The 24,639-nt window shown below is 55.1% G+C and overlaps 1 protein-coding gene across 3 annotated transcripts in view; it reads right to left on the minus strand.

Annotated features, from left to right (window-relative positions):
* The window catches only part of CACNA1A (calcium voltage-gated channel subunit alpha1 A), a 221,062-nt gene that overhangs the window by 31,745 nt on the left and 164,678 nt on the right, over nucleotides 1-24,639 (minus strand). For 2 of the 3 annotated variants that reach the window (XM_054717352.1, XM_054717351.1), the window contains exons 25-31: nucleotides 17,135-17,234; nucleotides 15,375-15,535; nucleotides 13,645-13,782; nucleotides 11,982-12,183; nucleotides 10,351-10,515; nucleotides 7,789-7,899; nucleotides 3,639-3,722 (exon numbers count right to left, since the gene is read on the minus strand). In XM_054717352.1, coding sequence (XP_054573327.1) covers nucleotides 3,639-3,722; nucleotides 7,789-7,899; nucleotides 10,351-10,515; nucleotides 11,982-12,183; nucleotides 13,645-13,782; nucleotides 15,375-15,535; nucleotides 17,135-17,234 — 961 coding nt within the window. Of the gene's footprint in view, nucleotides 1-490; nucleotides 497-3,638; nucleotides 3,723-7,788; nucleotides 7,900-10,350; nucleotides 10,516-11,981; nucleotides 12,184-13,644; nucleotides 13,783-15,374; nucleotides 15,536-17,134; nucleotides 17,235-24,639 lie in introns of all 3 variants that reach the window. The other variant, XM_054717353.1, reaches the window with a different exon arrangement.

The raw sequence follows: 24,639 nt of genomic DNA on the forward strand, positions 1-24,639 counted from the left end.
GGTCAGGGATGGGAGGCCCTTTCCTGGGGCTCAGGCTCCATGGAACTGAACAGGGAACTGGAGTGATTTGAGGGTAGCTGAGGGTTCTGAGTGTCAGATGTGTGTAAGCAATGGGATTGGAGGCCCAGCCAGCCGACTTGTCCTGGCAAACCCATCCTTTTCTCTGCAAAAGATGCAAATCAAGCCAAACAGAAAACCCCAATTCAGAACCCAATGGAAACAAGGAGAGAGAGAGAGAGAGAGAGAGAGAGAGAGAGAGAGAGAGAGAGAAGCTCTGTAGGAATGAAGAGGGAGGGGGGGCTGGGAGGTTGGAGAGGGGGACAGATGAGGGGGGTAAGAGGGACAGACAGCCGGGGGGAGGCGGAAAATAAGAGGGGGTGTCAGGCATTCCCAGTCAGAAAGCCAAGGGCATGACATGCAGTGCTGATGCGAGAAGATGCGTTCACAGTTAATGTAAGGCATTTAGACTTCAGAAAGAAGTAACACCAACCGGATTCTAGATGCAGATGTTGAAGATGGAGGGGGAGCGGGCGGGCGGGGACAGTTGGGGAGGCGTGTTCAGCGTTTTTTAGGTTGATTTGTAACCAGTGCCAAAAAACCAATGGGTTTCGGTTCCCGGGCGGGGAGTGGGGGTGGTGGTGGTGGGTTGGGAGATAGTCATTGGTGTATGAATACACAGACCACGTCATGGATGAACAAATGAATTTCATAGTGCATTTTGATTGGATGAGTTTTTCAGACGGCGTTGTGCCAATATACAGTTTAAAGAGCAGGCATGAAAAGAGACAAGACAAGAAACACAGTCATTATCCATCGCACGCAGAGCAAACCCACGTCACCCAGGCCACTTAGGGGCAGCAGCTGAGGCCCACTGGGTCTCAGGCCCTCTCCCCCCAACCCTGGGACCTGCCCTCTGAGGGTCTGGTTCCTCCTGCCTCAGACCTAGCGGGCTTACCTGGGGGGCAGGAAGGGGCGACTGTGGCTCCTTGCCTGGCAGGGCAGGCCTCCCCTACTCCAGGCTGGGAGTTTATCATTCTTAAAGGGTCCAAACACCCGCCTCTAGCTTTCCCTCCAAATGATTCTGAGAGCCAGGGGCCGGCGGACCAAGTAAAACTCAAGTACATCCACGGTAATAATGGCAATAACAAAGCCACCATTCGTGAACTATATTTTCTGGTAGGTTCTGTGCCAAGCACTTCGCATTGATGGCTCTGCCTTATTAAAAGTTGCCATCTTTCTCCTATGAATGTCAGCCCTATGGGGGCAGCATTCTTTTTATTGACTGATTGATTTATTTCAGAGAGAAAGGGAGGGGGAGAGAGATAGAAACATTATCAATAAGAATCATTGATCGGCTGTCTCCTGCATGCCCCCTACTGGGGATCAAGCCCGCAACCCAGGCATGTGCCCTTGATGCTAATTGAACCCAGGACCCTTCAGTCCGCAGGTGGATGCTCTACCCATTGAGCCAAACCAGCTAGGGCGAGGCAGCCTTCTTGTATATTTTGACTTGTTCACTGCTCTGTCTCCAGCACCTATAGCAATGCCTGGCACACAGCAGGCGCTCAATGCATGCTTACTGAGTGCATGAATGAATGGAAGATCTGATGGGCTTAGTTGTGATGATCCCTATATACAGGTTGAGAGGAAGTAACACCATTGCTCAACGTCAAACAACTCATAGGGAGGGCTGTTTTGACTACTGTAATGGTCTTGATGCCCTTGAATTGGATCCTGTGCCCCATCCTCCTGACCGCCCCCCCCCCCCCCCATGTCTTGTAGCCAGGAGGACGAACTGTTGGGGTTCAGCCCTACGGATCTCTTACTGGCAACTGGAGGTGATAACCAACTTTCTCCACCTGCCTTACTGGGGTGGTAGGCCACACTTTCCGACCTCCTGCCCCAGAGGGACATTGGCTCAAGGCTGTTGAGAGCTCAGTCCAAGGGCAAGAAGCCAGTTGGAGCTCAGACTTCTTAGAAACTTAGGTCTAGGCTCTGGCTCTCTGCCAGGGGACAGTGGCCAGGTGGGGGCAACCCAATGGGAACAGACCCCAGGGGGGCACGACCTCTCTTGAGGGAAGTGTCGGGTAGGACGCGGGGAAGGGGAGCTTCTGCATCACTGGAGCTGAAGGCCAAGAGTTGTGGCCAAGGTACCACCTGGGTGCGCGTGCTGGGAGGTGAACGGCCCCCTCTTCTGTGCAGCTCCCCAGCCCTGCCAGTCTTCCAGGACAGAGAGTGGGCCAACTGATCTTCTGCTGGGGGCGCATGTGGGGACACCCCAGGAAACACCCATGTCCCCTCAGGAGTCACCAGGCCCGGCTGTGTCAACTTAGGCAGGTGCCCCTCTTCCCTGAGCACCGGGCCTCAGTTTCCTCATCGGTGAAATGGTACAACACCCTCTTTCTTGGGCAGCACCCCACTCGGATCTATCCTCTGCTCTTCTCTGCCTACTGTGAGCATCGCTCTGGCTGCGGGTCCTCTCGCTCCCTTCTGGCTGGGCCTGGCCGATGGGAGGTGCTGGCAGGAGGCGGCACTAGGAGAGAAAGGCTGGGTGCTTCTCCCCAATGCTTCCTTCCTGCTTTGGCCCTTAGTCTCTGTTAGGGGTTCTGGTCCTTCTAGTCCACAGCCCCTCACCAATCCAGGCCAGGTTCCCCCCACTTCAGCACCTGGGCAGGTGACAGCTCCTCACAGTGGCTGGGTTTTGGATGCCTTCCCTCCTCCTCCATGAATGGTCTTTGCTTTCCAATTGTCCAAGGGAATTCACCTATATGCTGAGCCCTACACCTATACCACGAGCGAATCCACATAAAATGCTTGGCACAATACCTGGCAGACAAATGCTCCATTCTTGTCGGCCATCATTATTTTTATTGCTGTTATTATGAGGTGGATACCACCCCGGCCCTTGGCTCTGACACATTCTGCTTTTGCCCCTCCCCCGCTTTGAGGATCCTGCTCTCCCCCCAACCTCCAGAGGGCCCTCAAGCCTGGGCTCACTGGCAAATGGCCAAGGAGGGATCTTGAACAGAAGATCTGGGGCCCCGAGTCTTCTAGACAAGGTACAAGGACAATGTGGGGCCAGTCCAGAGACCCCCACGTGGGGGGAATCCCCCAGGTCTGGGGGTAGAGCAGGGTAGATGTCCTGGACCCTCCCAAGGTTCTGGGAGTGGTTCCCTTGGTTGGTCCAAGGGCCACGGCTCCCTCCTGCCCATGAACCAGGAGGTGTTCGTTCAGGCAGAATGGATTTGAAGCTGGTTCCCTCTGGGCCCCCAACACTGTGTGGAGTCTGGGGTGGGGCTCAGCCTTGGGTCCTTTAAGGGTCTCAGTTCTCTCAGTGCACTCAGCCCACGTTTATTCATAAGTCACTGGGGCAGGGGAGTCTGCGCTCAGCACTGGCCCCATGGCTGTGGCTTTGGGAACGCCTGCCTTCGTGAGTTGCCCTCCTGCGGGGGGGCGGGGGGAGGCCCTGCCTCTGGGGGCCCTGCTTTACCCTCTCTGCTCACGGCCGAGTGCTGGCAAGAGCCAGCTGTGGCTGTCGGGACCTGCTGCTTCTGGATGACCTCTTCCCCGTCCCCCCCGCCCCGCCCCGCCCCCTCCCAGCCAGGAGTTGCCCAGAAAGAAGCCGGCGGGAAACTTACCCCAAACTCAGTCACGAGGATGTCGGTGATGCTGCCCAGAACAGTCACAAAATCGAAGATGTTCCAGGCATCGCGGAAATAATTCTAGAATGGGGACCCACAAGACAGAGATGCCAACTCAGGGCTCATGCTGGGTCCCCCAAGGCCAGCCGGGGGCACAGCTCCGATCAGCCCAAGTGCCTGGGACAGTCTTGGCCATTCAAGTTGCAAAATGCTACTGAGCGGCTCCTCTGAGTTGCCCTTCTGCAGAACCCAGGCCTTCCATTGGCTTGCCTGACCCCAGAGGGGGCCTCCAGGGCCCTCGTCAACTCTGCTGGGGAGAAGACCTCAAAAACAAGGATTACCACTCATTTTACATGAGGTGACAAGCTCAGAGAGTGAAGTCATCACTGGCCTGGTCGGTGAGCAGCATGGACGTGAAGGGCCAGGATTTGACCCCAGGCTGGGACTTGGAGTCTGGAGTCTATGTTGAGGATCCTACGGAATCAGGACTGTGTTCACAGCACACTCCCAAAGAGAGCGGCCACTGGGTTCACCTCCCAGCTGTGTGGCTGTGGGCTAGTGACTTAACCTCTTTGGGCCTCCACTTCTTGATCTGGAGAAGGGGAACAGTAACAAGGGTACCAAGGCCATCTGGGCACCTGCCAGGCTGCGTGTCCTGGCTCCTTAGTCGTTAGATGGGGCCGGGTGTCTAGTTCTAGCCGAGGGGCTGTGAGCAGAGGCCGTGCGAGTCACTTCCTGGCCAGTCAGGACTGCCAGAACTCTCGTAACCCTGGCAACCCGGGACATGCCAGATGGGGCTGCTCCAGGAGCCTGGGTCCCTGAGTATCTATAGGCAAAGAGAGTCCCCCCTCCCTGCCCCGCACTGAGTGCCAACAAAACCTTTGTTGATTTAAGCAACTGAGATGTGAGGGCTGTTTGTTACTGTAGCTGACTTGATAGGTCCTGATTGGTACATCCCGGGGCTGGGTGCTGGCTCAACTGGGACCCACAGGTACAGCGCATTGTTGTTACAATACTGAAATATTCCACGTGATTGGAGCCCACACCAAGCAGTACCCCTGCCTGGATCTACAGGTCTGGCTGAGACGCCCTCCCCATCCCCCCAAGGCTCGTTGAGACTCATGCCAAACACAGGCCTTCCCAGCATCCTCACAAGGCAGAGGCCGGGGCGTTCTAAGTGCTCAGCTCCTCCCGAGTGTCTGACCCTGCAGCAGCCCGCTGCCTCCCGGAGAAGGGCCCAGGCTTTAGAGCTGTGCTTCCCAGGATCAATTCTTTCAGCAAGGTTGAGTTAAATGTACCGAGTTGGACTCTGTGGGTCTTGGCGCCCTCTTCTGGAGGATAGGGTGTAACAACAATCATATAATGGAGTCCGAGTGGGATTTGGTATACAGTAGGTGCTCAACAGATGGACGTTGTGGTTTTACAGTCATCGAAAAGCAATGCGGGTTCCGATGGCACTTACGGTATTTTAGCAGGTGCTGCTGGGGCCCTGCTCACCTTCCTTCATATCACATGACTGCGCACCTTCGTTCCTCTGCCCAGGGGCTTTCTCAGGCTGCGTATTTGCTGGGGAATTAACAGGTCCCCTGGAAGCAGCCCTTCACTATGGCTGATGGGCCCTGGAGGATAAATACTCCAGCTCCCTTCCCGGTCAATGGAATGACGCGGATGACCCTCTGCTGCCCCCTGGAGGGCCTCAGCAGAATTGCAACCTGCGCTGGATATCCGACCCCTTCACTCCCAGTCTGTTTCCCCTATCATGTGTTTCTTGGGGTCACCTCTCAGATAAATTCTTTTCACTCAATCCTCGTCTCAGGTTCTGCTTCTCGGGGAGCCCAAAGGAAGACAACTTCCTAGCTGCGCAGTGACAGGCCTCCAGCCCCTGGACTGCAAGGCTCTCCTCTTCGGCCTAAATTTCACCTGGGGATCCTGGGGCTTCATCTAAACTGTAGGGACAGGGTTGGTGCAGGGACTGCCATTGGCTGGGAGATGGAGCCCAGCCCCCGGGGGGGAGATCATCACCAGGAGACTGATTAGGAGGGAAGAATGGCCTGACAGCTGCACTGGGCGGGGCCCACAGGACTCTCCATTTGCTGGGTGTGGACACTGGAGCCGAGAGGCCAGTGCCCTGCTTGAGGCCACACGGCTAGAGAGGGGCTGAGGCAGGATTCGCTCCCAGGTATGGGAACATCGGAGCCCACGCCTTTCCCCATACACAGGCTGTGACTTGTCCTGGTGGATTCCCAGGACGAGAATGCTGAGCTGGTGCCACTGCCTGGCTGCAGGGTGCTTCCCCGGCCTGGCTGGTGCTCAGCTCGGGGTCTGACAGCCTGGGCAGCACCCTGGACGCCCCGGGGATTCATTAAAAACACAGATTCAGGCCCTGGCTGGTTTGGCTCAGCTGGTTGGACCACTGTCCGATGCACTGTTTCTCTCCCTCCCTCCCTTCCTCTCTCTATAAATACATACATACATACATACATAAAGCAATAAAAAGAAATAAAATTAAATCTTAAAAAAATACAGATTTGCCCAGTTGGCGTGGCTCAGTGGTTGAGCATGGTCGACCTATGAACTAGGTCAGGGTTCAATTCCCAGTCAGGGCACATGCGCAGGCTGTGGGCTCCATCCCGTGTGGGGCGAGCAGGAGGCAGCTGGTCGATGATTCTCTCTCATTGATGTTTCTATCTCTCTCTCCTCTCCCTTCCTCTCTGAAATAAAAAAAATATATATTAAAAAAATTAAAAAGAAAGAAAAAAAAAAAAACAGATTTGGGGCCCCTACCTGACCAAGTGGATCAGAATCTCTGGGGATGGGTCTGGGTCCCATTTAAAAAGAAATCTCCCCAAGTACTTCTGAGAGGGAGCAGAGTTGGCAGCCACGGCGGGCCAGTGAGCTTGACTGTCATCCTTCACTGCCAGGCTTCCCTCTCCGTCTCAGACACACACTATGTGTTTAGGGTTGGCAAGAGTTCCTCTGAGAGAGAGGCAGTGACGCGGGAGAGGTGAGGTGACAGAGCCTGGGTACCATGTGAACGGAGATCTCTCCGGTGTTAAAGCTGATGCCCTGTACCAGCGGTCGCCAACCTTTCGGACCTCACGGACCACCCGTTGGCGACCGCTGCCCTATGCCACTTGGAGAAGCCCAGGTGAGACCCAGGCTGACACCAGGTGCTGCCGGTCATTCTCTGCAGAGAACAGGCTAACGGGGTGATCAAGAGGGAAGGCATCTGTTTTAAGTCTCAGCTTGGTCACTCGTGGGGGCCTTCTTCAGCGTTTGTGTGCTGTGACCCTCCTTGGCCATCGGGAAGACCTTCTCAGAGGAAGCTTTCTAAATGCTTAAAATAAGATACCCAGGATGGCGAGAACATTCGTTCTATTGAAATATGGTGATCAAAATATTTTTAAAATGGTGATCTAATGATGAATGCACTTCCTCATTAACATATTAAACACGGTTTAGTCGAAGGTTTAATAACCACCAGCATTCTGAAGCAACGATGAGCGCAAACCAAACTGTAAGGTTTCCGAAACCTCTACAATGCATGAGGAAAGTATGTGATTTGGATTGCTAATGCTGCAGGGGTTTGCTGTCTGCTTGCCAGATGGAAGGAAATGCTCAAGTCCAGTCAGTAGCTGGCAAAAGGTAACGATGCAATTACTTGCATTACTGGGAGATGAAGTCCAGCGAGTGGGTTCTAAAGTGCATTTGAAAAAAAGAAAAAGGAAAGGGAGTCCAGGAGAATGACAGGGCATGTGATGAGGGCTGACACTCATTTCCTTCCGGTTGTCCATGTGCACGTCTGAGTGCTGGGCTCCACTGTCAAATGCATTTCTCACTGAGGGTCGCAGCGTCAACAGTTTGAACGCCTGTCTGGAGATCCGTTTCCTTACTCTAAAATGGGTCATTTCCAGGAATGGCTGAATAAGTGCACGCCTTGCACATAGTAAGTCAACATGTGCCAGGCGTCATGGGTGTTACCGGGCAAGCGCAAGAACATCTAAGCAGAGTCTGTGGGCATTGGAAGGATGCTCAAGCCACCACTGGGGTGGGGTCTTGGTGCCAGGTGGGTGGACCATCACCCAGCACCCAGTGCCCCTCGGGGCTCCCCCCCAACACACAACTCTAGCCCTAAAGCTGTACTTACCAGAATCCCAAAAGCCATGACTTTGAGCAGACATTCCAGAGAGAAGAGGGAGGTGAAAACGATGTTGAATACCCTCAGAGCATTTTCATAAGCAACCGAGGCCCCGTAGAACTAGAGTAAGAAGAGGGAAGGGCGTCGGGGTCAGTGGGTGGCAGGGTCTGGGGAGGCGGCTCTGCGGCTGTCCTAACCGGGGCCAGACAGGACTCACACTTGGGGTCCCTGTTGACCCCTGTGGAGCCAACTCCAGGCAAGCTCTTCACATCAAAACAAAAACTCCTTCGATCCTGGGACAGCCTGGCCGGGTGGGGCTGGGGAGGGTGTCTAAAGCAGGCTCTCTGCAGGAACCTCTGTTTTCCCAGACCCCCTTTTAATTCCTACCTGCACGCGCCCATGAGCCCACTCCCACACCTAGTTTTACAACATTTCCAGCCCCAAAGTGTTTCCCTGCATCCCCTCCCGGTCGATCATAGCCCCAGAGGTAACCGTTCTTCTGACTCCTTGGGAAATATTCTTGACCAACTATTTAATCAGACTTGAATCTATAACCTTTAGACCTAACTACCAGCTTTCAGGGCATACGGCACATGGAGGAAGAAGTTACAGCCTGCACACACACACACCCGCCCCCCCCCCCCCCCCCCCCCCCGCCCGCCTCCAGGAAACCAATGCATCTAGAGCTGGAACCCTTTTCATTCGGCTCACCTGTTTCTCCAAAAAGTCAAGAGTATAGGGGAAAAAGGTGTGGATGGGGAGCACAGAGGCTTAAAAGACAAAAACTGGAGGCCATGTGTAGTCATTTAGATCTTGGCTCCAAAAACAACTCACCGTAAAAGACATTTTGTTTTTCTTTTTTTTTTGTAAAAGACATTTTGGGGACAATTCAATATGGCTCTCAGAGAATTATCACTCATTTTCTCTAACATAAGAATATGTCGGAAAATCTTCTTTTTTAAGAAATGCATATTGAAGAACTTAAGGGTGAAACAGTGTGGTGTTTATAATAAAAAAAATATTTTTACTGATTTCTGAGAGGAAGGGAGAAAAAGTGAGAAACAGAATCATTGCTGGTGGCCCACAACTCAAGCGTGTGCCCCGACTGGGAATTGAACTGGGACCTCCTGGTTCATAGGTCGCTGCTCAACCACTGAGCAATGCCAGCGGGTGTGGTGTTTATAATTTAAAATACTTAAAAAAAATAGAAGTGTCCAGAGCAGGCAAATCCACAGAGGCAGAAAGCAGATTGGTGGTTGCCGGGCGCTGGGGGAGGGGCATGGGGAGTGACTGCCACAGGGATGGGTTTTCTGTAGGGGGATGGAAATGTTTTGGAAGTTGATGGAGGTAGCGGCTGAACAACATAGTGAATATACTAAATGTCACTGGGTTGTACACTTTGACATGGTGAATATTATGTGTATATCACCTCAATCAAAAAAATTAGGAAAAAAATAGATGAAGGTGACATAGTCCAGTGTTTCAGACGGGGAACGATGGGTGACGGAGACTGGGTGTCCACGAGGGCTGGACACTCAGGGCGTGGAAATGCAGAGCCCCTGGCCCACCACCGACCTGCCGGACCAGCATCGCCGTTAACAAGCCCCCCCCCCCCCCCCTGTGATCCGCGAGCACATTGCAATCTGGGGAGCACCTGCTCTACTCCCCACCTCTCTCCTGTTTGCTTCGAACTGCTCGTCCTCACTACAATGGACAAACAAAAGGAGCTGCTTACGGAGAGGGTTTCTGAGTGAAAACCGGCACTGATTTTTTACCGGTTCAATAACTTGCAGCTCAATTTGTTGCGTGTTTTTGAAGTGTCGAGAAATGTGCTATTGTCTTTGCCTGAACTTTCTCATTCCCTCCTCCTCTCCCGGGTGCGGGGGGGGGGGGGGGGGGGGGGCGGAGAAGGAGGAAGGGAGGGAGGAAGGCACTAGTATTAACATCCCCATTGTATTGACAGGGAAACTGAGGCCCTGAGGTGTCATGGGTCCCTGTGCAAGGTTAAACAATGAGTGAAATGGCAGCACTGGACTCAAATCCAGGCCGTTGGTCTCCGAAGCACACACAGAAAGATTCTGACTTTTTGCTCTAAAGAGGCTCCATGGCCCTGAGAGTGGCCAGGTCCTTACCTGTCCCTCCTTCCTCAGGCCACTCATCAAACACTTAGCAAGGCCCTCTTGTTCCCTCTGAGCCAGACCTCGCTGAACCCTAGGAATTCAGGGGTGACCAGGACTTGTCTCAGAGGCTGGGGAGGGGGGATTGTCGGGCAACCCACACTGATATTAGGGCGCGGGAGGTAACGGTAGGGCGCCTGCAAAGGTGGGCACCTGGGGCGGTCTTGGGAGATCAGGGAAGGCTTCCTGGAGGAAGGGCTGTGCAGGTGCCCCGGGAGGAGCTGACCAGAGAGACGGCGGGAAGTGTGTGTCAGGCGGAGGGAGCAGCTGGGGCACAGGCCGGGCGGTAACAGCAGGTCGGCCTGGGGGACTCACAGCAGAGGGTCCCACTTTGCTGGAGGAGGGCAGGTCTGAGGGGCAGGGATGCCGCGGGTTTAACCGCGCCGGGGCTCACCTTCATCATGAGCACGATGGTGTTGAGGGCGATCATGGCCATGATGGTGTACTCGAAAGGCGGCGACACCACGAACTGCCACATGCGGTACTGGAAGCTCTGCTTGTTCTGGGGCATGTGTCGGGTCAGAGGCTTGGCGCTGATGGCGAAGTCGATGCAGGCCCTCTGCGGGAGAGAGGCCGGTGGCGTGAGGGCAGGCGGAGGACAGCGCCCGACACCGAACACCCTCCATCTAACGCAGCACGGCTCTCGGGTACACCTGCCCCCGGCTAGCAGCCCTGGACTCCCATCAGCTCCCACGATGGCTCTCTTCTCCCGCCAGCCATGGCTCCCTGAGACGTCGCCGTCTGCCAGAACTGGCACTGACACGTCTGCCCCCTGTTATCTCATGGACTCCCCTTAGCGGACATAGGAAGTGGGTACTATTAATCGCCTCACTTTGCAGGCAAGGAAAATAGAGGCTCAGAGAGGTTAAGCCACTTGCCTGTGGTGGCACAGCTGTAAACTGGGCCAAACCCAAATTTAAGCTGAAGTTTCACTTTGAAGCTCAACCGTTCTTTCCTACTGAACACTTGGCTCCTCCTCTCGGAGGGGGGTGTAGAGAGAGGAGTCATGGTCATGACGTCTTAGGTGTCAACAGAGCGGAGGAAGGGTGTTGGAGACCGGGTGTAAGCTGACGCAGTGTTCCTGACTTGTTTTGATCTAACTTGCTTTGATGGCACATTCCTATTGTCAGCAGATGAGTAGAATAAGAGAGACCTTTCATAGCTTATCAAAAGTCTGTAAATATTTACCGAGAACTTGGCCTCCTGACTTCTCTTAGAGATTAAGAAGAACAGAGAGCACATTCCTCTTTGTTGACCTCCTATTCAGTATTTGTATATAAAAGGCATTGTGTAGTCAATAAAGTAGCCGTAGTTGATTGAAGACTCGCCGCCCTCCCGATCCCGCTGTCCTGTCTTTCTTTCTTTTCTCAATTCCCACCTCCCTACCTCAGCCCGGTTCAACCGTCAGGCTGGTCCCTGACAGAAGGGTACATTCTAAATCCTCCACCTCGCGTGGATGATGCGAGGAGGACAAAGGACCATGTCTATCCTCTTTGGTGTGCTGGACTTCCATTCATAAATATTCACCACCTCTCCCCGGGGGACATTCCCCGCCCCACTGACATCACCCGTGGACGTGTGACTCACTCGGGCTAATGAAATGTGAACAGAGGTGACTTGTGCCTCTTTTGGGCCCAAGTTTCAAGAGTTGGACGATGGTGTGCTTATACATACTCTCTTTTTTATCTGAAGCATCTTGGAGGGAACATGGATAACGGTGACATAGAGCAGAGCCATTTGGACATGCAAGGCAAGCAAGAAATCACCCCCGTTACGGCTATCTGGCACTGAGATCTCAGGGATGCTCGTTACTGAACTGACTGATACATACACCTTCTGTCTGATGTATTTTCCTCTGAAAGCCACAGGAAGGGCTGCCCTGCAGACGGGGTTCTGCTGGAAGAATGCTGCGGTTCCCTCCCCACACGCCCCCAGAAGCTGGTTTCTGTGTGTACGTATGTATGTGGGGAGGTCGGGGTGGGGACTGTCCATTTTTAAATGGGGGATGCAACTGGAAAGTGGCACCTCGTTTTTCTCCAGGCTGTATTCCTCCATCATCTTGTCTCCCTGCTCCTGGAAGGTGATGATGATCAAGGCCACAAAGATATTGACGAAGAAGAAGGGGAACACGACAAAGTAGACGACGTAGAAGATGGACATCTCCATGCGGTACCCGGGGCTGGGGCCCTGGTTCTCGAAGGTGGCGTCCACGGAGTGCTTGAGAACCCTTGCGGGGGGAGGGGGCGGGGGGGGGGGAGTGGGACAAGGGAACAGGCATGGAGAGAAATATTAAGAGAAAGTGGACAAGAAAGAAAAATAATCACTGTTTTCCGACTCCGGTTACCACGGTTACTTTAGGAAGCCGTAGGCTCCCCACCTCCCTTGTCTGTGGGGAGCGTTAACAACCATGCATTTCGAGCCTGTTATGTGCCAGAAGAGAGGTTCAACGGCCTATTTATTTTCCCAGCAACCCTCTCGGGGAGGTTCTTCCTGGCTCCATTTTGCACACAAGGAAACGAAGGTCCGGCCATGTCAAGCGACCTGCCGAAGACCACCCGCTCAGACGTGGCCGAGTGGGGTTTGAAACCAGGAGTGAAGAGGGGCCATGGAGGCAGGTGTGTGTGTGTGTGTGTGTGTGAAGCTCAGGAGGAGAGGAGCGGTGGAGGTGCAGTGGGGGTGCGGGGGAGAGTGTGTGCACAGCTGCTCTGACGGTGCAGAGGCTGCGCACTGCTCAGGGCCCTGTGTCGGGGTGCCGCTCGCACCGCAGACGTGAGAGATTTGTGCCTTCGCGATGACAGCCCTTTGGCAGGAAGCCATAAAGGGCCTTACTGAGCGAAGTCACTAAACACACGGCAAACGGTGTTCTGACAGATGGAAGCGAAGTCTGTGGAGGAAGCAGTATCTTTAAATATTTCACCCCAAGGTGCCTCCTGGGCTAGCACTGGCCCACGTGTGTGGGTGCCGAGTGTGCGCATGGGGGAGCAGAGACGTCCGGGGGGGATGGCTGCTGAGGGCACACGCTGGCATCTACGGCCTCCCACCCCCCCCCGCCCCCCGGCGCTTCCGAGATCTCGGGGAGAAGCTGGACGAAGGCTCGGACAGCGAGGTGCTTGCCTTGGGCACCAATAAGGGGGCGCCAACATCCTCAATAACCAAGGTAAGTGATATTTTACTCCGATGTTTTAATACATCCAAATGAACGCTCCAAAGCCCACGATGAACTCCAAATTGTACACAGACAGGCTCTGGCCCGCACGTGCGCGGGTCGGCACCCAGGCCTGGCCCCTCGGAGAGAAGGGCCCCGCAGTCAGGCCTGGCCCGTGCGGTCCACAGCCCGCCTCGGAGGTTCGCGTCACCAGCACAGAGCGGGCGAAGGGGGCGTGGCTGCCTGCGTGCAGGAGCCTTTCTGTAAATCAGAGACAGTGCCCGTTCGGGGCGGTTTGGGGATGGAGCCTCGACGCTCAGGGCCTGGCGAGCTAAGTGAGGGCTGGACTTCTGTCCCTAGAAGCCCAACCACACGCGGAGGTCAATGTGCTCGTGACAGCCCCCCCCAGGCATCTAGCAGGGTCCCCATCTTGGGGAGTCAGGAGCAAACCGCCCCCTCCCAGATCTTTCTCAGCCCCGGGCTCTCAGACCCTCTCCCCTCCTGCCCCCCGGGCCCGAGCTCCGCCTGCGGGCTCCCGCTTACTGTGGCCAGCCTTCTCCCGTGGACACGGTGAAGAGGGTCAGCAGAGCCCACAGCACGTTGTCGTAATGGAACTCATACTTCTTCCACTCTCGGTCCCGGGCCTTCACCTCGTTCTTCTCATACAGGAGGTACTTGCCACTGACACAGAAAACGGGCCATTAGCGGGAGGAGGGCAGCTCGGACACTTGTCTTTGGCTCCTGGAGACAGGAGGGGGGAGAGGGGCCCCCAGCCCACACTGCCTCCCCCTCGTGCTCCCTGGGGGAGGGGGTGCCCTTGGAGACAAGCCCACGGTGATGCCGATGCCGTGACCCTGTGACCCGCGGGAGAGCCGACTGAGTCCAGCGCTCCCTTCCAACGCGGAAACTCTAGTCTCAGATTGGGGGACGCGGTTAAGAGCAGGGAGAGAGACAGGCACGTTCCTGCGTCCATCAGGCCAGTGGGGGTGGTAGCTGCTCCTTTTCAGGGCAGGAGTCAGGGCTGAGCTCCAGACTCTTAGCTACAGGCCGGGACCCTTCCAGCTCCGGAAACAGCCACCAAAATAACAGCAGCTGGCGTCTGCCGCGCCAGCAACAGCGGCAGCGCTCAGGGGTGCTTGCTAAAGGAGAGGCGCAGCTTTCCTGAGCGCCCCTTCCCACCGTGAGGCCCACACCCTCCTCCACAATTTCTCCTCCAGGAAGTTCTGGAAACCAAACCCTCTGCCCCTAACTCAGGGGTGGGCACGTTACGGCCCCGAGACCAAATCTGGACCAGTTTCTGCACGGCCCACAAGCCAAGGATAGTGTTTTGTTTTTTTTTTACATTTTTAAATGGTTGAAAACAAATCATTCCCGATACGTAAAAATTATACAAAATTCAAATTTTAGTGCCCTAGCCGGTTTGGCTCAGTGGATAGAGTGTCGGCCTGCAGACTGAAGGGTCCCGGGTTCGATTCCGGTCAGGGGCACATGCCCAGATTGCCGGCTTGATCCCCAGTGGGGGGCACGCAGGAGGCAGCTGATCTATGATTCTCTCTCATCATTGATGTTTCTCTCTCTCTCTCTCCCTCTCTGAAATAAATAAATAAATAAATAAAAGAAAACCATTTAAAAAAATAATTCGAGTGTTAGTTTCCAGAGATAAATTTTATCAGCACACAGCCATGCCCATTCGCGGACCTGCGGTCTCCGGCGGCTTCTGGCCTGCACGGAGCCGTCGAGACAGAGACCGGGACCCCAACGGCCTCTCCTGCCTGGCCCCTCCACCTCGGTCCTCACTTCTTCGACCCAACCGGATGCGAGGCTCTGGGTACTTGTTATTTATCCCATTTGGTGCCAACAGGCACATGTTTCCGGACAGAAACACTGAGAACAGGGCTGCTCTGGGCCAGCGGAGGGCGTCAGGCCCCGTGCGGACGGGCACCAGACAACCTTCCGGAAACCTCAAATCAAAATGTGCTGATCTGAAGCACATGGGCCTGTCAAGGCTTCAAATGAGGGGACGTGGACGTGTACGAACATCCCCCACCTGACAAAGCCGGGGACTAGACAGTTAAGCAACTGGTTTACGGCGCATCCCAGGGGGACAGACAGGGACTTAAATTCCAGAACGGCCTTTCTCTACCCAGAGTCCAGCGGCTTCAATCAGGTCACTCCCCACGCCCAGCACTGCAGCTTCCAGGCCGGAGACGGGGAGCCCTGCCTCTGCTGCCCCGCCGGCCCCCCGGGGGACGCCTCGGAGAGCGGAGACCCACCGACAGTCCTTCTCGAACTCCTTGGACTCATCGGTGCAGTGGAAGAACTTGCCCTTGAACAGCTGCACGGCCACCACGGCGAAGATGAACATGAACAGCATGTAGACAATGAGGATGTTGAAGACGTTCTTGAGAGAATTCACCACACAGTCAAACACGGCCTGCGGGGCGGGGTGGAGAGAGGGGGTGAGGGCGGGGCCCCAGAGCATTGTCATTGCTCCCCTTTTACAGACCAGGACGCTAGCCGAGCGAAGGCCGCACAGTTGTGAGAAGGACGTGCGGGGCTGGACCCAATCCCGAGTTTCTATGTACCCACAGCGCCCCACCGCAGCGCCGGGGACCTGGAAAGGCTCCTCCGAGCCCCTCCGGGTTACGTGCACGGCCTTCAGGGCAAGCGGGAAGGTCCTCAACGGAGAGGTAACTTCCTGTCAATTTTGTGTCCCTGCCTCACGCCGCTCCCGGTCCTCATCAGCTGCAGGTCTGGATCGGAGAGAGGACCTCGTGGGCCCCAGAGACGCTGCCCTGAGCACCATGGAACCCTCCCATCCACCCCCGGACAAGGTGCGGGTCCCGGTCTGGGGTGTCCCCCACCCGCTCTGCTTCCTCTCACATTGGGCCCTAACCGTGAGTGGGCACCAAGGGGGGCTGAACCGGCTGGGGGTACAGGCTGGAGTGGCCAGCTCTCCCCCGGGGGAGACAGGGCAGGGCTTACACGGGCTTTCAGAGGGGGCCGTGACTCAGAAAATGGCCAAGAACCGTGGAACCGAATACTGCTGGGATTCCCCGCATTTCCATACAAGCACAGGTTCACATTCGAAGGGCAGCCACGTGACATCTCTGGTAACTTTCCTCAACATGTTGGTATTCGTATCAAAATCCACGAGGGGCACCCCCTGGTGGTATCAGACATCCCTTAGGAGCCCAGCACTAAGCTCCACTGACTTGCAGGGCAGCACAGTTATTCCCGCTCCCATTCTCTTCCGATCCTTGCGGGGGAAGGAGAGAGACTTCCTTAGTTGCTACTATGTTAGCTCCTAACGTTGCTACTTTTCCTTTTAAGCAAGAAAGAGCAGCATCGGCGTTCAACGCCTTGGTCAGGCCACCGTGTTCGGCTAGGTTGTCACAGCAGCACCTGACGTCTGCTGAACAGATCCTTAAGTTTTACCTTCGGTTAACAGTGGGTTCTGGTTTTCCGATTTGAGAAACTGGACATAGCACTTCCTTTCAAAATAAATCCACTTAAAGTAAAAGACAACGTGACTGGACTTGAAGAAACAGTAAGAGGTCATGCCCTCAGGCGGAGCCTAACATTGCAAAGACGTGCTCAGGTGACTAGGTTTCTTTTCTTTCTTTTTGGAACCATAAGCTTTCGGGGAATGCTGGGTCACGAGATTTTGGAACAAGACATACTGGAGCCTAGGACAGGTAGGTGACAAGTCAAAGGTTATGAGGGACCAGACACCCAGTGTATGGGTTACACCCCGTTTTATCCACAGGATGCCTTCATGTGAATTAGAAAAAGGGGTTCTGACCCTCCCACAGGGAGACGTTTCATCCAATGGGAAAGTGTCATGATTCAGGTCTTAGATTGTGTCAGATCCACTTTACTGCCACCTGCTGGGAAGTCGTGGTAACAGAACTATCCATCTACAACGGCCCTATGTGATCATCACCCCTTTCAGTGTCGCATCCTTGAGCCGTGTGCAGCCTGCCCACCTGCACGGGGCAACCCTGCCAGGCCTCCCACACGCCCGTCTCACCTTGAGCTTTGGCAACCGCTTGATGGTTTTAAGAGGTCGTAGCACCCGGAGGACTCGGAGAGATTTGATTGTGTTGATGTCCTTTCCTTTGCTATTGCCACTGTGGAGGGATGTGAGGGTGGGGAGAAGGGAAGAGAGGGGGCGGAGGTCAGGCGGGGTGGTGGGCGGCCCACAGCTCCCCACGAGCCCACCCTGAGCCCGGCACAGCCCTGCCCTGGCCGGGGAAGAGTGGCCCAGCTGCCTGCTGCGGTGGGGCCGGAGGGCCGGTGAGCAGACGGCCGTCTGTGGTTCTGGGTCAGGCTCGTGGAAGTCCCTCCACCATCTGTCCGGGCCGGAGCAGCTGCCTGCGGTGGCCCTCAGACCCCGCACAGGGGAGCTGGCCGCCCCGGGCTCTCTTTGGAGGTGGCCTTGGCAAGCTCTCAGAAAATAAGATTTTTTTTCACCCTTCCAACAGGATTTAGGAAATGCTTAAGGCGGCCCTTAAACCAACACTCCGACCCCTAATATTCCCCGAGTCCAGGGTTTGGTGCACTGGGCGTGTCTTAGCAGCGTAGACTCTGGGGACGCCATGACACCCTTAGCCAGCCAGGACTTGGGCCCCCAAGGAGGACGCTGGCTGCGGCCATCAAAGGCTTGTGAATGGTACACACCACCCACCCAGTCGCCCAAGCCAGAAGCCTGCAGCTCACGTCCAACTTCCTGTCCTCCATCCCCACCCCAGTGGGCCGCCCTCCTACACATCTCCACCATCTGTCCCTGGCCACCGGCTTAGGTCGGACCCCATTACCCATCTCCCAACTTCCCCCCACTCCCTGTCTCTCTCTTCTGCCATCTTTTCTGCACTCAGTGGTCAAAGCCAATGAGCACCTCCCTCTCCTGCTCAGAATCCTCCTGGGGCACCTGCATTCCCAGAAGTGTGGCGTTGAAGGCTCTTTGGGATCTAGTCCAACTTACCTTACCCTCGGCATTCCCCATGCTGCACGTCCCACCCCCCTGCCACACTCTTGCCTGTCTGCTTCTGCACACACTGTTCCCACTGCTGGGAACCCCTCCCTGCACTTCTCCAGTCACAGGACCACGAAGCCCTGAAGGTCAGGGTCAACGCCCCTCCCCCTACAGCCTCCCGACTGCCTCTGGGTTTTGCCAGGCCCCAGTGCTGTTTCAGAACCATCTTTCTGTCTCTGCTTTTGGCGTTAGACGAACACGTCTCAAAGGCGTAAGCTGCGATTTATCCTTCTCTGTGTTCGTTTCCCCTTTCGTCTTGTTTTTTGTCTCCGCGCCCAGCATACATCTGGCCTGTGTTCTCAGGACACATATGGATTCAGATCAGAGTTCCTTGGGAGGGGGTGTCAGTCTCCTAGCAACCATCTCCCTATCACAGAGCTTTCCCAAAGACCCCCGCCACGGTGTGTCTGAGGATCCAGGTGCAGAAACGTCATTCTTCACACCATTTGCGTTTTTAGAGCTCCCTCCCTCATTTTTCAGGGAATAAAGAGAACTGGACATCTCTTATGCCCCAGAATTCAGCAGCCTGAACATGTGTTTTCTCTCTCTTTTTAAATGTTCTTATTGATTTTACAGAGGAGAGGGGGAGAGAGACAGAAACGTTAATGAGAGAGAATCATTCATTGGCTGCCTCCTGCACGCTCCCTACTGGGGATCGAGCCCGTCACCTGGGCATGTATCCTTGACGGAATCAAACCAGTGACCTCCTGGTTCATGGGCCCACACTCAACCACTGAGCCACGTCGGCCGGACCACGTGTTTTCTCTCTTAAACCGAAGGCACCATTAGTCTCAAGGCTGTGGCCCATAGCATGTGCTGAATGGTTGAGACTGGGGACACGCTTCCTGGAGTGCATGTGTTCATCTGAAAGGGCTCCATGGCCCTTGTGGGGGCCCCTCTTCCAGGAGACACTCCGCCCCTGGTCAGGCTGAGAACCATCCTGTGGCCGAGGCGCTGAGTGGAGTGTCCCCGGCAGCGGGGACCGGGGCAGGCTGAGCAAGGCGTGCTTACAGAGAACGACCAGGCTTTGGAGCCACTCTGCTGGACGTGTAGACACACCCGGGGGAGGGGCTTGCTCCTCTCAGAGCCCAAGTCCAGCTGTTCGGGCTGCTCACCCTTCTCACCTCGGGGGTGGACACTCTGTCCTCTGGGAACTCCCACCCAGGCCAAATGCCGCATTGCAATCGGACCCCGGGAGGTCCCCCACCCCCTTCCTGTTCTCCACCAAGAACTGGGCTAACGGTGGTCATGGTGGGAGGCAGCGGCCAAGACCCCTCAGGGTTCCTCCTCTCCGGGGAGCAGGCTGAGGGGGTCTCTGGTCACTGCAAGCGACAGGACAGCAGCACGGACACAGGCCATGGAAACAGGCCCAGAACCAACGCGGCTGCACCAGAGCATGGAGAACGAGAGGCAGACGAGAGAGGAGAGAGAGAGAGAGAGAGAGAGAGAGAGACTTTACCGTGTACTGCTCCTGGTGAGGTGGCGTCAGAGGGAGAGACAGATCGTAAGCGGCCTCAGAAGAGAGAACACAGAACACGCACATACACGCACACACACAACTGAGAACCCCCTGCCCCGCCCGAGCACCAGAGGGCAGCCTCAGGCTCGCGGCTCTGGCTGATGTCCACCTTTCCATCAGGGAGCCCCCCGCTCGGCCCCCTGCGCTTGGCAGGCCCCTGGCACTGCCCGAGGGCACCAAGAAGCCACATTTCCAAGTAGCAGGACAGCCAGGAGGTCGTCGATGACCGAAGGCGAGTTTGCCACTGAAGGTCACTGCCAAGAGCTGGAGAAACAGCCTTTCTCCAGAGGTTCTGGTGCCGGGAGCCTCAGAATGCCTTCCAGGTCACGAGCTTTGGAGCGGGGTGTGTGTGTGGGTGTGGGGGGGTCCTGGGTTTAGATCCCAGCTCTGCTCTCATTAGCATCCTAGTCTATAAAACAGGCACCGGGGACGCTGGTGCTCAGCGGGCAGGAGCTACGCTCGTGGCTTTATCCCAAGTCATGGGATGAAATGAAGGGCAACTCAGGCCTCTGAGAAAACGCGGGCCTGGAGTTGAGCCCCTGGTACAACTCAGCAGGCCTGGCCTCCTCAGCCCTCCCACCGGGACTGCAGGGCAGGCTGAGAGAAACTCACCAGCAGAACGGGGGAACCCCACTGCCAGGCAGATCCGCTACAGAATTTCCCACCCGTAACCCCTTTGGAAGTGAGTGCTATTAAAAAAAAAAAAAAAAAGCTTAAATGCCCACAAGTGCTCCCATTGGGTTTCTTCTCCCCCCACCCTTTCCCATGAGCTCAGTGGTTCTCAAATCTCAAAGTATCTGGGAATTACTGCGCACACAGAATCCTGTAGACTCTCCTTTATAGATTAGGAAGGAGTCATTCATTGGCAGTGACGTTTACTAAACATGCTGACTGTAAGTGTAACATGTGGCTCTTCTAAATGTCTCTGCATCTACCTGCAGGGAGATGACCCCTTTATGCCCATTTTCCAGATGAGGAAGCCGAGGCCCAGGGAGGGAGAGTGACTTGCCCCAGGTCCTCTAGGTGGGAAGCAGCAGACTGAGATTTAAACCCAGGTGTGTAAATCTTGCACTCTAATCTTCTTTCTGTTTCATCATACGCGAGAAAAATAAACGCCTTCAAGGGGGAGGGGCCGTGTGGAGGATGAGGATTAAAAAAAGTGGCAGTCTGAGCGCTCCCTCTTTGGCTTCCTGGCAGTTCAGCTCCTCGGCATGCAGGAGCGGCTTGATCAAGGTGCTCCACCAGTGTTGCCGGGCTGCCCTGAGGGAGGGGTGGCAGCACCAGATGGCCTCTTGGCAGTGAGGGCAGGATCATGATCTGCCAGCTGCTGAGAAATGTCAGTTGCCCGCCTCGATGCATGGGCACAGAGCGTGACATTATGCGTGATGGCTCATGAGATGGTGGGTTAATGTGGTCGCATGGACATGGCCCACGGTCCGTGGATGGAGCAGGACGCACACGCAGATGTCTGGGCAAAAGGTGCAGGCGGGTGGGGACGGTCAGGGGAGCTTCGGCACATCCCTGGGCGGACCACAGGGAATGTCTTCACACTGAGACGGGGCCACAACCACAGCACCGCCGCGGAATCCTTGCTTCCACCCCAAAAGGCCAGAACAGCAAGGTTCCTTTCCACAAGGAAGGGAACAGCCTCGTGCCTCTTCCCCTGGATTTCCAGGGCCTGTCGGGGCCTCCGGGAACCCAGGCTGGCTGGGCTACCAACGGATTGTGCCAACTTCTGAAAGCCTCCCCGATCGGGGTTGGGAGACGGGCAGCAACCCTGAATCTGGCAGTGAACCTCGACTAGTGATCTTGCGAGACTCATTTCCTTCTGGGCCTCAGTTTCCTCATCTACCAAATGATGAGGAAGCAGGAAGAGCTTCCACAGGGGGTGGTTATGAAGGTTACACACATGGAGGCTGTTTACTGTCATTATTACCAAGTCGAGATTCTTGATGTTATGGGGGAACTGAGGCACAAAGAGGCTAATGGACTTGAACATCTAGAGAGAAACCAGACATTTGCAGGAACCTTTTTCTAAAACAAGAAGGTTAATCTCATACTTGTGGGGGTTGGGCGTGGGAGTGGGGTGGGTCTCAGCCTTGTCTCTGAGGAGTGAGGCACCCGGGACAAAGGAAGTGAAAAGACCAGGAAGAAAAGAAGCACAGGACTCGGGGGTTGGGCACTCGGGCTGAGGTCCTCAGAGCAGGCTCCACTCCCGCCAAAAGGACATAATCTATCTGGTGAGAACAAAGACAGTAAACCAAGTCCTCATGGAGCAAGAGACCTTCTTGGGCAAGAAATACCAGAAACCTGCAGCCAGGGGAGGATTCTAAAGCTTTTCTGGGGTAAAAAGGAGCCGCTTGAGGGCGCCTTCGCTAGCTTCCTGGCAATCTGGCCCCATGGGCATGCAGGAGTGGCTTGATCAAGGTGCTGGGACAGCTGTGCCGGGCCTGCAGCCCTGATGTGGAGGAGGAGTGGCAGCACCAGATGGATTTTTTGGCAGTGAGGTGGGCGGGCATGTCTGGGTCGGGGTCTCAGGGTCTAGCTTTCCCATCCCTACGCCCATCGCATATAGGCGCTTCCGTAACTGTCAGCTCTCCCAATACCCCCGAGAGTCCCTGGCATCTGTCAGGATTCCACTGGCAAAACCTTGGGCCCCCCCGCCCTCCCCCGCAGTTCTTGTGATAGCGATGAGCCCACCGAGGCTCACAGGAGGGCCTCAGGTCTCTGTCTGGACCCCTTCCTTGCAGAGGGATTAAAAAAAATTAAATAGGTATTTTTAAGGTCATAAACTAGCAGGTTGACTCTACAAATAAGTTGACAAATGTCTGCAGGCTTGTTTAGAATGCCTTTGTATGACTACATTGGGAAAGGAAACTCAAAACAATAAAAAAACCCCGCTCCCCGTGGCTGATTCTTTTGCAGCACAAAGAATCATTCCGCGGATTGGCTTTTGGTGGGAAAATAACTGGGTTTTTGCAGATGAGGTTGGCTTAGAGCCGTGGTTGGCAAACTGCGGCTCGCAAGCCACATGCGGCTCTTTGGCCCCTTGAGTGTGGCTCTTCCACAAAATACCACGGCCTGGGCGAGTCTATTTTGAAGAAGTGGCGTTAGAAGAAGTTTACGTTTAAAAAATTTGGCTCTCAAAAGAAATTTCAATCGTTGTACTGTGGATATTCGGCTCTGTGGACTAATGAGTTTGCCGACCACTGGGCTTAGAGGGGAGCCTCTGAATGGGTCCAGGGAGCCCCAAAACAGCATATTGCAAACTACAGTCCGTCACGGCACAGGCTCTATGGCCGAAAGGTTTGTTTCTGGGTCTTTTGAAGGCCTCCCCTTCCCCGGACCGTGAGGGTCCAGTTCAGGGATGGAGGTGGACGGGGGCGCTCCTCCTCAGAGTGGAAGCATGTCAGCTTCACCAGAGGCCCGGGAGGAAGTGCCAGGGTGAGTTGATCAGACATCACTTCTGCTATGCCACACCCGGGGGTGGCCACACGCAGGGCAAAGCCCACTACCCAGGGCACAGCTGGCAACCCAGGGTTGTGTGTGAACAGACGGCTGTGACTGACAGGGTCCCCCCGCCCCTTCCTGCCACCAAATGGACCCTGGAGCTGCTGGCAGAGGACACGCTGGAGGGCTTGAGGAAGGGGGACGGGTGCCTGCCTGAGCGGGCCCTCCCCTGTCACGCGGACCACTTCCCAGTCAGGGCAAGGAGGGGCCGGGGTCTCCCGAGGCCAGAGCACATGGTGGGGAGTCTGCCTTCTCCAGGCCACACCCAGGCTAGGCAGGTGGTTAGGCTCCCATCCCCAAAAGATATGGGCCAGGGTGGGTGGAGGAAAAGGAGGAAGAGACAGAGGAAGAGAGGTGGGAGGAGAAGGAGAGGGAGAAGGGATGGACGGGGGTGGGGAGAGAGAGATTGAGAGAGAATAAACAGAGAGAAAAGATAGAGATGGGAGGAATGGAGAAAAAGGAGTACAAAGGAGAGAGAGAGAGGAGAGACAGAGAGGAAGCAAGAGAGGGAGCCAGAGAGAGGAAAAGAGGGAAGGGGACTTGAGAAGCATTCACTCCAGGTTGAGGGCAGTCAAATGGTTAGGCTGAAATTCTTCAGAACTTAAAACGTTTTCAGGGCCTTCCAAGGTGCCTGCCTGACACCTCATAGGAACCACTCGAATAGCTGATGGAGGGAGGGAGGGAGGAGTGTATTTCATTGCACTCTCACATATCCTGTGTATTATCTTTAAAAATCTCCCCCTCACCCCCCAAGAAACTGGTACTAACTTGATGGGAAACAAATTGTATCTGATTTGTACTAATTCCCGTTTGAATCCTTTGCCCATTTATCTATCAAGGGTCAGTGTTTCTTATTGATTTGCAATTGCTTTTTGTATATGAAGGCCACCGACTTGTCTTATTTGCGCTAATTCCCCCATTCGCCGTGCATTTTACTTTTTCATCATCCTCACCATCATTATTATCATTACCTACAGAACATCTTAATAGTGTGGCCAAACTTCTTGATTTTTAAAATAACCTCTTCCATTGCTCTAATAGTCAAATAAAGAGTTACTTAAAAAAGAGGGAAGAAGAGAAGGAGGGAGGGGGGGAGGGAGAGAAAGAAAGAGGGAAAAAAGGAACGAGTGTGGAAATAAAGAGAGCAGAGAGAAAGATGAGGAGAAAGTAGAAGATGCAGAAAAAAGGGGATGGGGAGGCCTGGCCAGAGTCAGAAGTGCAATCAGCCTCCTGACCCTCAGGGTACACCTACACCAGCTCAGAGGCCTCGGCAACTCTGGAGCGTGCTTGCTCTTCGACAGTGACCTTCCTGCATTCCCAGGGAAGAACCTGAGAGCGGACACTTGGGTCCTTAAATTGGAAATGGGCCCTCACTTTGGCCCTCAGGACAAACCACGCCCTTAGTCTGTTCAGGGGCCATTCAAGATCCCTCTGCAGATCTGCCGAGAAGGGAGCCGGGGGCAGCCCCCGA

The sequence above is a fragment of the Eptesicus fuscus genome, chromosome 6, assembly GCF_027574615.1.
Source record: "Eptesicus fuscus isolate TK198812 chromosome 6, DD_ASM_mEF_20220401, whole genome shotgun sequence".
NCBI classification, from domain to species: Eukaryota; Metazoa; Chordata; class Mammalia; order Chiroptera; family Vespertilionidae; genus Eptesicus; species Eptesicus fuscus.